Genomic DNA, 13,642 nt, shown 5'->3' with positions numbered 1-13,642 from the left:
GGCAGGGAAGCGGCACTACCCTGATTACAGGGAGGCCGCGGGGTCCGGCGGGCTCCGTTTCCCACTCAGGTGCGGAGAGGTGGCTCTCGCCCTCCGTTACAGGGGGCCACGCTCCCCAGGCAGCCAAGGAGCAGCGAGGCAAAAGGCCAACTACAGCAAAAGACCGGAGCCCTGCTTACAGGGAGGTCGCCCAGCACAAAGCCGGCCTGGACACACAAGCCGCCGGCAACGTTCAATTCAAATGTGACTATGCCCCTGCTAACAGGGAGGTGCTTTGCCCAGAATGCCTTTCTCTTTCCCCCCTGCATTTGCAGGCTTCTGCTTCCTCTTCTTCCTCCTCTTCTTCCTCTTCCTCCTCTTCTTCTTCTTCCTCCTGTTCTTCCTCTTCTTCCTATTCCTCCTCAAACCGCGTCTTCTTTCTCCGGCAGCAGATCCTGAAATAAGTGGCACGACACCTTTAGACCCGAGCAGCAGCAAACCCACCACCTGAAGGAAGCGGGGAAACCCAAAGTACCAAAGAAACGCGGCACAAGACTGCCCAGCCAAGGGGGAAAGTCCGTGCATCGCACCCCTCCCCAGCCCGTTCCAGCCAAAACTACTTAGAGCTGCTTTTCTCACCTCACTGGCACGCCGCAAAGGCTCCAGCCGGTGCTGCAGGGGATCACGGAGGCGGGCAGACTGGGCAAATGGAGCTGGGCACACAAAAAGCAGCAGCCGAAGGAGTCTGCTTCCCTGCTTACAGGGGACCCTCATCCACTGCCTCCATTGCAAAGGGCCCGGGACTGCGGGGCACACTCGCTCCCTGAATTACAGGGCAGCCCCCATCCCTACGGCCGAGGGAGGCTCCTTCTCTCCCAGTCTGGCACCCCGCTAACGGGGCGGTCAACCTACACAGGCTGCCAGCAGAGCACTAGCGCTCACACACCCAGAGCCTGATTACAGGCGGGTGGACGACACCCCTGGAGCCACAGAGCCCGGTTTTCCCCCCAGCGGCGGGAACAACTCTCGGAAGCCAGGCAGCGGGGCAAAACAGCTAAAGACTGCAGTCAGAATCCCAGACCCGATTATTCCAGGGAGGGCGCAAGCCCAACCCCACATCTCACAGCCCCGTGCCTCTGAAAGGCCGGGGCCGCATTCCCGCCTGAGTACAGGGGGTCTCTCAGAAAGCATCTCACCAAGCACAGGGGGCACGCACAGCCCTGCCTACAGGACGGCGCCCCACACCTCACCATCATCAGGAAGCCCCGTGGAGCACGCAGCTCCCACCAACGCCTGAGCTACAGGCGGGCCCGCCCGGCAGCACAACATCACAACATCACCACGTCTTTAGCACCACAGGGAACAAAACCTCGACCCACCGAGCGGGGAGGTGACACCGCACAAAAGCAGAACCTCAACCTGCACCCTCTGACGGGACAGGGAGGGGTCATCCCCACCAGCTGGACGACTAAAGCAGCCGGCTGCAACGCCGCAGCCTCCCCACACCTGATTACAGGCGGGGCGGGCCACTTGGGGGTCAGGGGACTTCGTGACTTGGGACTCACACTAGGACAGGCTCAAGCCCTGGCTACAGGGCAGCCTCAGCCACTGAACTATCGTGTGGCTCTGATCTGTACTAAGTAAAAGGGAGGAAGACAGGACACTCACTGCGCTCGTGGGATTAAGAGGGAACACCCCTTTTTTTGGCATGCACCAAAATCCTCCATTCCCCCCTAGGAAGTCAAAGCTAAGCTGCAGCCATCTTTGTGGGGGCCTAAAGGGAAAGCTCACTTGCTCAGTCACTCCACAAACTCAGTCAAGGAAAGGGAAAGGAACACACACACACACGTGACTTTCCAGAAAGGAAGGACAACATGGTGCAGCCGACTACTGGGAATAAACCCGCAACCACGAGCAACACACAAGAGCCTGTGACCTGTTTCTAGGCTGCACGGAGGCCACGGACCTCAACGTGCCAAGGGGCTTCCCAGCCATAGACAAGGGCCAAACGCCCTGACGTACACCCCGAGTACGGGGCCGTCGCATTGACGGGCCACCTCCAGGCAACGATGCCGAGGGGCAACGGGAGGAAGAGGGGCAGGGAAGCGGCACTACCCTGATTACAGGGAGGCCGCGGGGTCCGGCGGGCTCCGTTTCCCACTCAGGTGCGGAGAGGTGGCTCTCGCCCTCCGTTACAGGGGGCCACGCTCCCCAGGCAGCCAAGGAGCAGCGAGGCAAAAGGCCAACTACAGCAAAAGACCGGAGCCCTGCTTACAGGGAGGTCGCCCAGCACAAAGCCGGCCTGGACACACAAGCTGCCGGCAACGTTCAATTCAAATGTGACTATGCCCCTGCTAACAGGGAGGTGCTTTGCCCAGAATGCCTTTCTCTTTCCCCCCTGCATCTGCACGCTTCGGTTTCCTCTTCTTGCTCGCTCCTGCCTCCAGGTCTCCCTCACCACCTCTTCTTTCTTCTCCAGCAGCTCCTGAAACTTTAGCAGGGTCACCATTAGTCATGTGGAGACTGACAAAGCAACAGAATTCGGCATGTGACCATCCAGCTAAGGAAGGCTTCGCATCCCCCCCTTGCACTGTTTTTATTGGAAGGACAGCAAACCTGAATACAGGAATTGTTCTGTGCTATGTCAATCATTGTGCCATCTTGGCTCTTCTGAATTGTGATAGTGGCCCTTTTCCAGTCAGAGGTCTCATGTTTCTCTCCTTGTCTGTTTGAATTGAGATTCACATTCACACAAATTCACCTTATTCCTCATTTAGCAGTTCATAATAACATACCAGCATGAAATTACAAGGAAGATTTATCGCTTATTGTATCTATTACCATGGGTTGTCTTAAAGTACTATACAAAATTTGACATTCAAGCATCAAGTTTTCTCTGAGCATCCACCCTCTCCCTCCTTTAGAGCTTTTTAAACACATTTATCTTCTTATACCCACGATCACCACTTTACTGCTTCTTTTCATCACCACTGTATGTCTCATGTCCTCCCCTATTCCTACCACCTCATTACTTAGGACGCAAAAAAAAAAAAAAAAAAAAAAAAAAAGTTTGTTTCAACACGGCAATAGCAGTTGATATTGCTTTATTATTGCTGCTCACTGTTGCTTCGAAGTATCCGTTCCTCCGTCCTTCCTCTTCAAGTGCTTTCAGAGGTCGCTCCCTCGGAGCCCGCCCAGACGCCCCAGCCCCGGCTCCGTCCGCCCACCCGCCATCAGAGCCCATGAGACGGTCCCGGACCCAGCTCCTTCCACACACCGGCCATAGGAGCCCTCGGGGCAGCTCCAGCCCAGGCCGCCCGACATCGGAGCCCGCGTAGCTGCTCTGGCTCCGGCTGTCCTCCTTCGGAGCCCACGCGGCAGCGGTAGCGGCGGCTGCCGCAGTCCCGGCCCCGACCCCCCTTGGCCCGGCCCCGGCCCCGCTGCCTCCCAGCCCCGCCTCACCTCGGCTCTGTAGACCGCTTGCCGCCCGTGCCTCCTCCTCCGCCGCCTGTCCCTCACAGCACCCAGCGCCTTCCCACACTCTGAGGAGAACGCCTCACGCACCTGCCCGCGCGGGCACCTTTTATAGCTGTCCCTAAGCGCCAACCAATCAGAACCCAGAACGCCTCAGTCGCTTCCCGCCGCTGTTCTTCCCGCCTCTTTCTCTCCCCCCTCAGCGTTCCCGCCCTTCCCAGCTGAGGCACCAGCCCGCGCTCACCTGTGGGTCCCGTTGCCGCCCGCCCCTCAGTGCGGAGCAGCCCCACAGCTCTTGTCACTCACAGCCCGGCACCCGGCAGAGCTGGCTGCGGGGAAACCAGTCCTTTAATCTCAGTGTTCCTTCTAACAGTCAGTTGTGCTTTAGGTGCTCATTCCTGAGGTGAATGCATCCGCAAATATAATTAAAATAAATATATATTGTAATGGAGTTCTTCACCATCACACCTCCCCCCTCTGCCCCCACAGCAGAAACCCCTGAGCTCAGAGATACTGTTTCTAAGGGAAAAGGGCACCTGACAGATGAAGGACGTTATTTATTTGTTTTGTAGAGAGGCTTGTTTCTTGTAACTTCTTCACACAGCCTGCTGGGAAATGCTCACCCAATCTCTGTGCTTTGCACTGCTCTTCTGCTACGTTCCTTTCATTCTCTGCTTGGCTACTTTCTTTCTCATTGTAGCAATGGTACAAAAATGTACATTGTACAACGGTACAAAAAAACCAAACTGGGGCCCACAGTCAATTCTGAAACTCAAAGGACGCTGTAAGTAACATTCAAAACCTGTTCTGTGAACAATGAAGTTAAATGCTGACTTGGACTAAAAAGTTTAAAAATGTGTTAAGAGATTTTTAAAATGTCACTGAAATCAAAGCATCTGAATTTTTCATCTCTTTTGTACATATACAAGTGACAGCGATACCTGAAGAGCAAGAAACTCTGACAAGTAGCATAGACATCTTCTGCTTCTAACCACAGCAAACCATGAAGCTGACACCAGGTTCCCAGAATGGATTTTTTTCCAGATAATTTGAGTTCTCTCACGCACATTGCTCATCTTCAAACACCGTCCCTCCATGATGACGTGTGCAGTTTAGAGGGGCCCACACAACACCTGCTTTACATTTCCCAAATGCTTCCCAGTGCTTTGTTGTACATTTCACACACAACTCAAGAGACTCAAAACAAAACTGTGATACAGGAGTCAGAGACTGAGAGCATCAGCAACACCAGATAAGCTTTGGAAGTAGCAGAACATAAATTTCTATAGATGATCCTACACAGACCTATATTATAAAAGAAAAAATAATAATTCCCTGGGAATTCGCTGTCTTACGTGACTGAAAATTCATTCATTATTCCAAAGCAATCAATTTGAGCATGCAAAATTAAACAGGAGAATTTATAACTCTGGGAAAGGGAATACACTCTGCCTGCATCTAGCCTCAGCACGTAGCAGCGTTAAGCACTGAGTGGTTCTAACAGTGACATATCAAGGAGAAGAAATACTTTTCTGTGTGCTGTAGACAACTAGGAGAAGATTTCTTGCTATTTTCAGATGAGGCTGATATATTGGCAGTTCCAAAAAGGTCTGGACTTCTTTTATCTTCAGGGTTAAAACAGAATCAGTTCATGGAGTTGTGAACCCACGGGCTTGTTCATTCCTTATAAAAAAATACATTAAGAAAAATCACAGATGGCTCTCGCCTAACGGTGCTGCTGAAAGCTGTAGTTCAAGTCTTGTCCAACTCATTTTTCTTACTTTGCTATTTGTACTTATACCTCTCCACCTTGTACTTCTACCATTCACATCTGGCTGCGGAATTTCTTTACCTTCCCCACCCTTCATCTTTAAATATATTTTAATATATTAATATAAAATAGCTTTATATATTATATGTAAGTATTATATTATATAAAATAACTTTAAATATATTTTAATTCTTCATTTATTTATTTAGAGTCTATTGAGTGTGTGCTTTGCTGACTTCATGACCTCATAGTAAATACCTCTGGGGACAAACATTTTAAGACAAGGCCATTATGTAGATATTAACTCCAAAATAAAAGGAAATGGTCTTAGGAAGTGAAGAATCAAGGAAGGAATGATACATTGAGATGGTACCACATCCCTTTGGAGCACTTTGAGAACCCATTTTCTCCAGCAACCTTCAGCAATCCCCAGCAGCAGCTGTTAAAAACAAAGACATTTCACCCAATCTATCCATATATCAACTGCCACTCATTAAAAAAGCCCTACCTCTTATTAAACAAGTTTTAAATGGCATGCAATCGTATCTGCTATCCCACCAAGAATTAGGAATCAACACACATGGAGAATATCTTTATTCTTTCAAGCTTAAAGCCAAAAATTTCTACGCAAATATTAAACTAGTACAAAACATCTAAAACCAAAGAGAATTATTTTTTATATTATCTGTCAAATCATTTAGATGACAATATGGCAACAATGAGAAATAAGTTACCAAATCAGAGAAGACAGGGCTAAATTAGCAGATTTGCCTGCCATCACTAGAAGTTGAATTGTTTCACAACCAAAACCAACCAAACTAAGATAACAACTTCCTTCTCAGTGCTTATTGGCTCTCCGCTCCTAAACATTCTAGAAAGTCATTTTAAGTTAGACTCACTTAAACTAGAGTCTATGTAAATAATGAACAATTGGCCCAGAAAACACCACGTTTCACTTACACAAGCATAATTCAGAAAGGATGCAGCTGAAGTAAATGAAATTAATCCTCTGAAAATTCAAGGTAAGATCATTTAGACTACAGCAATATATCAGTATTACTACTCATTGACTTCATAATACGTTGAACATTATTCAACTTTCAGTCTTTTACATTTTAATTGCACTTGCAGGATCTGGGATAAACACCTCCCAAATTCCTCCATGACCACGCGTTCAGCTAGACAGACAGAGTAACCTCCTTTTTCTGCCTCTTCAGCCTTTACCAGGAGACAGGCACACGTTGCTTTCACATCTTCCCAAGAAATAGATACAGCTGGTTCCCTGACATGGAAAAAGAAACCATTTTAAAATATATTCATTTAAAATACAGAAAATAATCTAAAAAGCCAACTGTCAAACTCTTATCTAAGAGTTGGAATGCACAGGGCTGATTCAGATCAGCAGAATAGTGGCACTGTTATTGTAAGACACAACCCTGTAGAAATCTGTTTTGTACTGAATAGCTTTTACTTCCAATGGTTTGCTCCTGAGTTTTTCTAATTCATCACATGGAACACTGCGTTCACACTACAGAGTCGATCTACACAAATGCTGACCAGTAAGCACAGCATGGGAAGGTTATACAGTAAGCCACTTTCTTTTTAAGCAAGCAATGGTCAGATGCTACATCACATAAAAAGAGATATGTTAAAAAGTCTTAGTCAGAACAGAGGAGGTACTAACTGTATAGGATTACTGCTATTAAAAGAAGTAAATCAAATATCTCGAGGGCTCCCTGAATGGCACCTTACCAATATTTCTTTGAAAAAACCTCTTGAAACTACCAGTTGTTAACACCATAACTCCTTCTGCTACATTAATAGCTACACTCACTTTATTGGCACCATCTATCCAATCAATATATTACCTACAGCAGAAAATAATTTACAACAGAATTATCATAAGAATTTCAAGGCAGTGGCTAATGCAAAGAAAACACTGTATGCAAACTGAGAATTCGAAGCCAGGAGTAAATATCACTAAAATCAATTAAAAGGTGGTTTTCTAATTAGAATTGTTATTAACAGGTATTTCTATTAAGCCAATGACTAAAAACAACCAATCAAAAAATTCAACTGCATTAATATAATATTAGGATAATACGGCCCTCTTGAAAACATTACAAGCAAAATTGTACAGAGCATGATTTAGTAGAGGGTTGTTAGAGTTAGGATAGTATGGTTAGGTTGTGGTTGGACTTGATGATCTTGAAGGTCTTTTCCAACCTTAACAGTTCTATGATTCTATGAATAACAGCTAACTGAAACATTAATGAAGTCAGATTGATGTATTATCTATTCTATTTCCAAATATTCACCTGTCTTTCTCCAGTTTTGGTAAAATTCCAAATGTTGTCAAAAACGAGTTATTTTCATCATTGTTTCCAATGTCCATGTAGTTTAGCATGGTCAGCTGGCTTTTTTTATCTGGACTTTCTTCATAATTTTTGCAACCAATGCATTTGCAAATTGAGGAACACACAATCTTAGCCTGGTAAATATAGAATACTTAGAATAAAAATGTATAAAACTTGGATCAAGCGTACAACTGAGCAACCACTAGAGTTAAATCTCCAGGACTTATTCTAAACGCACGCATCTCGGATACTCCCAGAGTGAGGCCATAGGTATTAGTGTAAGGAAGTAAGTCTGTTCCTGGCAGGAATTCTTTTTGAGAATGATGATTCTGTTCTGTATACTGGACACATCAACCCTTAAGGTTGTGGTTTGTGCAAAGACTGAGTTGTTTGAAATCCATTTCTCTTTTCATCCGGAGCACAGCACTGGCTGAGAACTCACAATACTGAACATTTTAACTGATAACTTCAGCTAGAATGAATTATTTGAAGTCATAACAAGCCATGACAAGAGAGAGACTGCTTCCCTTATGTTAAAAAAAAAAAGTTATGATGCACTAATCAAAGAGATAAGTAATTCTTTTTAGAGACTACTGTTTACAGAATGCAATCAATGTTAATGTGATAACCACTGACAGGAAAATCCGACAGACCCACCTCAAAGCACTCACAATAATTCTTGAGACATCCTGAACGCTTGCAGTTACATTCTTTGTTATGGTGAGGTTTAATGTCTCCCAGTTTGCTTTGTCCAATCTTTGGTAGAAAAGCTTCTGGATTTCTATCAAGGCAGACCTAAAACAAAAAGTGTTACATTAGGAGAAATTCAAGGACTGTTTTATAGCACCTGAATGATACCCAGCATTTAACAAAGAAATTCTGATTTTCACTTGGTGATATGAGGAACATCCATTAGTTTCCCAAAACATGCAAAAGCAAAAATTCAAAGATTGCAGAACACGGAGCTGAGTGGGATCCACCAGGATTTTATGGAATACCCCAAACAATCCACCCATCTGTTTCTCTTTTGGGGCTGTTTTTTACCCTCACAGTAAAGACTTTCTTCCTAATATCCAGTTTAAATCTAACCTCCAGTGTTATTTAAATTTTTAAATAACTTTTAAATATTTAAATAATTTTTAAGTTTAAATTTAACCTCCAGTTTAAATCTAACCTCCAGAAAATCTTCCAGTTTTAAACCATTTCCCCTCATCCTGTCACTACATGCCCTTCTAAAAAGTCCCTCCCCAGCTTTCCTGTAGGCCCCTTTCAGGTCCTGGAAGACCACTATATAAGGCTCCACAGACCTCCTCTTTTCCAAGATGAAGAGCCCCAGCTCTCCTCTCTCAGCCTTTCCTCATATGGGAGGTGCTCCAACCCTGTGAACATCTTCGTATTCCCCTGGACTTGCTCCAACAGCTTCATGTCCTTCTTCCTTTGGAGGACCCAGAACCAGAAGCAGTACTCCAGGGTCTTACGAGAGCAGAGTAGAGGAGCAGAATCACCTCCCACAACCTGCTGCTCATACTTCTCTGATGAGACCCAGGATACTATTGGCCTTCTGAGCGGCAAGCGCACATTGCCGGTTCATGTTGAGTCTTTCATCAACCAGCATCATTGTACAGTAACAATAATGAAAAGACAGTAGTTGTAAATACCCAAAAGGACATTTACAGGAAAAAGTCACCCTTATGGAAGCCTCCAGTCTGCTGGGAACCACTGAGGCAATCTCCAAGAGGTGCTGCCTTAGTGGTGGTCAGCCCTTAAATGGGGTCTAGAGGAGATGGAGTCAAGCTCCTCCCCTTCGGGTAGCACAGCTAAATTACTCTCACCTGTGCTCCCACAGCTGACCCAACACTTGCCTCATCTGATTAATCAGAGGTTCAGGCTTTGATTACCAATTTCCCATACAACCATCAACCTAATTCTGTCTTTGGGACACAAATTTTCCCTCAAGTGGAAATATTTTCTGAGATTAAATTTGGAGTTGCACATTTTGTCTCAAGAATGAAAAACATTCCATTAATACACCACGAATTATAATCAAAAGTATCAGAGGCTCCTTAAAAGTAAATTAAAAAGGAAAAATGTTATTTTTTTATGTAAGAAAAATATAGTAGCAGCAGTTGGTGGTATTTTGTATAAAAATAGTATATTTCAAAGACTTTAAGTAGAGAAAAACGATACAAGTGCATTTTACATATACAAAGCTCATACTGATATATATATATAGTATTATATATATACACATACATATTTTACCTTAATGGCTTTAAATCTCTCAGTTTCATGAAGTGGATTGTTGTAACAATTATTGCAATTGCAGTTGTTGCAAAAGTCACCGCTGGCAAAGCATTCACAATATCTACAATCAACATATAAACACAATTTAATAAACAGAAAGATTAACTGCTTTTAAATGTTATTCCTCTTTGAGACAGAATTTATAGTTCCTATCCCTCCCCTGTTATTTAATCATACCCAAATATACACAAAGACCTTCTTTCACTCATTCATTTTCACAAAATACACCCACTCCATAAATGAAACAAATTTTAACAATCACATACACATCTCTGTGCATTTTACATATGCATGTAAATACATAAGACTTGGCACAATAGTTATGTAGATTGCTGTTGTACAGAAGTGAGATAGAGAAATGATATTTCAATATACAGTGTTTTCATTCTATAAATGATTTTCTAGACAATTCTGAACAATGCCTTCTAGCTGCTCTTTATATTTTCCATGGTTTGAATTATGTTAATCATCCCCAACTACACTTTGAATTGTGGATTTATGTGATACTAGTTGACATAAACTGCTGATTTTTAACTGAAGATCAGACAAGCAATTTTTACCCCCTATGGCTTGTTCATCACATTTACTTTATGTTCATTCTTTCAAATATACACTGCTATTAATATTTATTAAATGTTAATCAGCTGTTACTTACAATTTAAGGCACTGAGATTTTGTGCAGTTACATGGTTTATTAGACTTTGTAATCCCTGAACCAAAAGGTGGGCTACGCAGATTGAAAGAGGAATAAGAAAAAAGTTTGCAAATAAAAAATTGGTCTATACTTTCTAAACTTTGATACATTTCCCCCCCCCCACCCCAATTGCAGTGCTATTTTAACAACTGTGGGGTCAAAAAACAAGTGACAAAAAGAGAAGACAATCTCCTGCAATCCACCATAGGGGCAGGTCAGCAACCACTCAGAGCCCAGTAACTGCTGTGCAACTACAAAGCACTATCGTCTGTCACACCGGGTTTGCATCTGTCTTGTATTTTAAAATGATCTGTAATTAAGGTTTATTAGAAGAATCCCACTTGTGTTAGAAAAATGAGCTAAACACACATTAATTATATTTTAAAACATATCAACTCAGAAAATTAAATGTTTTTCAGACACATTTACAGCATGGTTGCATTGATCCTAAGAAATCTTGGCAGCCTTGACCACCAGTAAGTGAATAATGGCTACCAGGATACATACACAAATCACTCTTACAAAGTTGCATGAGGAGAAGCTATTAAATGCAAAGATGTCTAAGAGTCTTCACCGGTATAAAATTCAAACTTCATAATGGACTAAGTGTTGCAAGCATCTTACCCTGAAGTCATTTTCACTTGCAGATTCGATTCTGGTTGGAAAGCTGAAGTGCTAGCTACTGATTGTAAGTATTCACTGTCAAACTGTTCAAGATAAAATACATACAGCTTGCTTATATTACATTCTAAAAAGAGACTCCTGTGAATTAAAAAAGTAATACAAAGAAAACGTTCTGAAGATGATTTGTTTGCCACATACGGTGATAAAACTCATGTAAGCACAAAGATGTGAAAAATGCATTTCCTCTTTGAAACTGCTCAGTATGTCAGGATACCGGTTTCTCCCAGTGCAAAGGATCAAGAACAGCTGCCAGTGCTGCAGTATTTGCACACTGTTTCCAGTGTACTGATATCTCTACATTTAATTGTAGTAATCAACTAAAACTGGCTAGTGACTTGCTGATGTACGTTATGTTCAGTTGCAATACGGCATCTCATTGGTTGAGGACTAAAAAATTTAACAGAATTTAACAACAGGCTGGGGGAAAATCAGAGAGAGAACTGCAATCCTGTCTGCATCTCTAGAATGTTCAGGTACCAGTTTGTCAGTACACTACTAAACTGTCCTTAGAAAATGCATACAGTTGTTACCTCCTGACATTAGACACAAGAAACTATGTTAAGAGAAGGGAAGTTTATACTCTGCTTAATACATGGTGAGAATAAAGCTGCTTTACCTCTTGTTTGTTTGAATCCAGGTCACCCGAGACAGGCAAAAACTGCCCCAGTACTGCTGTTACAGGGCTGCCTGCATCTGAAAAGATGACATTTAATGAACTGCTCACAATATCTGAAGTCTAATGTGTGCATTAACCTTTTTGAATCAAACATACACGCAAATGGGTACTTTTAACTTTTCCTATTAATAAAAAATAAAAACCCAAGCCACAGTATTTCCTGACAGCGTCTGCCTTTTTGCACCACCTGATACAGTGAAGCTTGGGGAGCAAACTGTATCAAAGAAGGACCTACAAGTTCTTTCTTCAGAAAAGTTTCCCTCAATTAGTGGAAAAAAAACCCCACAAAACCAAAACAACACCAACAAGCTGACAATATAAAACCAGTCCCTTACAGAAGAACTCAGCTTTTCACCAGTTTTTTAGCTAAGAATGTGGACTTATACTCCATCACATTACATTTAATTAGAAACAGCATAGACTTGAAAAGTTTTGATGTGAGAAATGACACAAACAGATGTTTTTTTATGAATTTCCAGAATTCTATCTAGAAAGGAGGCATTCAGCCTATTATACCAACAACAACAAAGAAACAACAACTAAAAACCTATTCAGAAATCCATGGCTGTAAGAACAGAGTTTCGTGCAAGCCCCGATGAGGCACCGCATTTAAGAAAATCAGTATTTTAGGCTATGTAGAACAAAGTAATCATCACTCCATTAGTCCTACTGAGATCTACGTTTAAAGAGACTTTTAGACACAACTTCTGGACCTACACCTTTCACTTACAGGGAAGATCAGTACAACGAAAGAAAGCTTGGGCAAATAAAAACTAAAACAAAAAGTCAGTGCTCATGTAACAAGCTCATGTAAGTATACTAAATATGAATAGTCTGCATTAAGCAGATGGACTTTTCAGTCTGAGTGTACTGCTAAGTTTGTTCCAGTGTAAGACTCATAACATCACTTCAAACACCACATGGATCCCATCTCAAGTTTTAAGGTGATGATCTTCTATGTACAAACTTATCCATGAGACCTCTCAGCACAAGGCTTTTTCTACACATTTGTTCAGGTCAGCACACAAACACTCTCACTTTCCAGGCTTCCAAATAAATAAAAGAATGAAATAAAATTCCACACACACCTTCAGCATCACTCCAAAGACTGCTCAAGGTTAAGGAAAAAGGCCTGTGTCCTCTTTAGTTCACTCCTGTGTGTGTGTAATACCTACTTTGGTACACTGTGTTGTCTTTGCCATCAGAATGTTGCAATTTCATCCTTAAGATAATAAGTTCAAGGAGAAACAAAACGACAAATGCTGAACAGTTTTGTTATCTTCCCATTGTAAAGGTAAGATCTTTTTTCAACAAAAAGTTAAAGAAAATCAAACATAGTCTTCTGTTTGTGAAGAAAACCCTCAATGTATCTTACTTATGCCAATAATTATATCATGATTTATTCTTCTATTTTTATTCAAAATATTTATTGTTGGTTTTTTTACAGCATTTTTTCTTTCCTTTAATCATCTATTAATCACAATGACTTACATTCCCTAGAGTTGGCTGTGTGTTTTGAAGAAATAAAACCAGTTGAACTGTGCTTCTGTTAACTGTGAAGCAGCACGTGTAGTACAGTTTTACTGTAATGGAACTCAATGTTTTACCTTGCTAACGCTGCAGAAGTCTTTCCGTGGCACTGTTTGTCTCAGCTGAAGACTGGTAGAAGATAAATTGATCTATATGGGAAAGAACAGTGCAAA

The 13,642-nt window shown here is 42.7% G+C and overlaps 1 protein-coding gene and 2 long non-coding RNA genes across 4 annotated transcripts in view; 1 reads left to right on the top strand and 2 right to left on the bottom strand.

Moving 5' to 3' along the window:
• LOC146760616 (uncharacterized) overlaps positions 1-13,642 on the top strand; it is a 95,914-nt gene that overhangs the window by 24,772 nt on the left and 57,500 nt on the right. The window lies entirely within an intron of this gene.
• LOC146760619 (uncharacterized) lies at positions 380-3,583 on the bottom strand. Its single transcript, XR_014946904.1, has 3 exons — positions 3,442-3,583; positions 619-2,470; positions 380-434 (listed from the first exon to the last, which is right to left on the bottom strand). It is a non-coding gene; the product is annotated as an uncharacterized LOC146760619 (long non-coding RNA).
• Positions 5,789-12,721, bottom strand: LOC146760618 (tesmin-like). Its single transcript, XM_085549882.1, has 7 exons — positions 11,880-12,721; positions 11,204-11,286; positions 10,541-10,612; positions 9,844-9,946; positions 8,239-8,376; positions 7,543-7,715; positions 5,789-6,506 (listed from the first exon to the last, which is right to left on the bottom strand). The coding sequence occupies exons 2-7, from the start codon at positions 11,212-11,214 to the stop codon at positions 6,314-6,316; spliced, it is 690 nt and encodes a 229-aa protein (XP_085406008.1). The 5' UTR covers positions 11,215-11,286; positions 11,880-12,721; the 3' UTR covers positions 5,789-6,313.

This window comes from Coturnix japonica, chromosome 5 (genome assembly GCF_054131305.1).
Source record: "Coturnix japonica strain WE chromosome 5, WE-NBRP24, whole genome shotgun sequence".
NCBI classification, from domain to species: domain Eukaryota; kingdom Metazoa; phylum Chordata; class Aves; order Galliformes; family Phasianidae; genus Coturnix; species Coturnix japonica.
This window is presented reverse-complemented; position numbering and strand designations above follow the sequence as displayed.

Bases quoted from the DNA above. Each gene is read 5' to 3' on its own strand.
- LOC146760618 (XM_085549882.1), bottom strand. The intron at 7,716-8,238 runs GTGGGTCTGTCG...TATATTTACCAG, and splicing joins ATTATTGTGAGTGCTTTGAG to GCTAAGATTGTGTGTTCCTC. The intron at 6,507-7,542 runs GTGAATATTTGG...TTTCCATGTCAG, and splicing joins CCAAAACTGGAGAAAGACAG to GGAACCAGCTGTATCTATTT.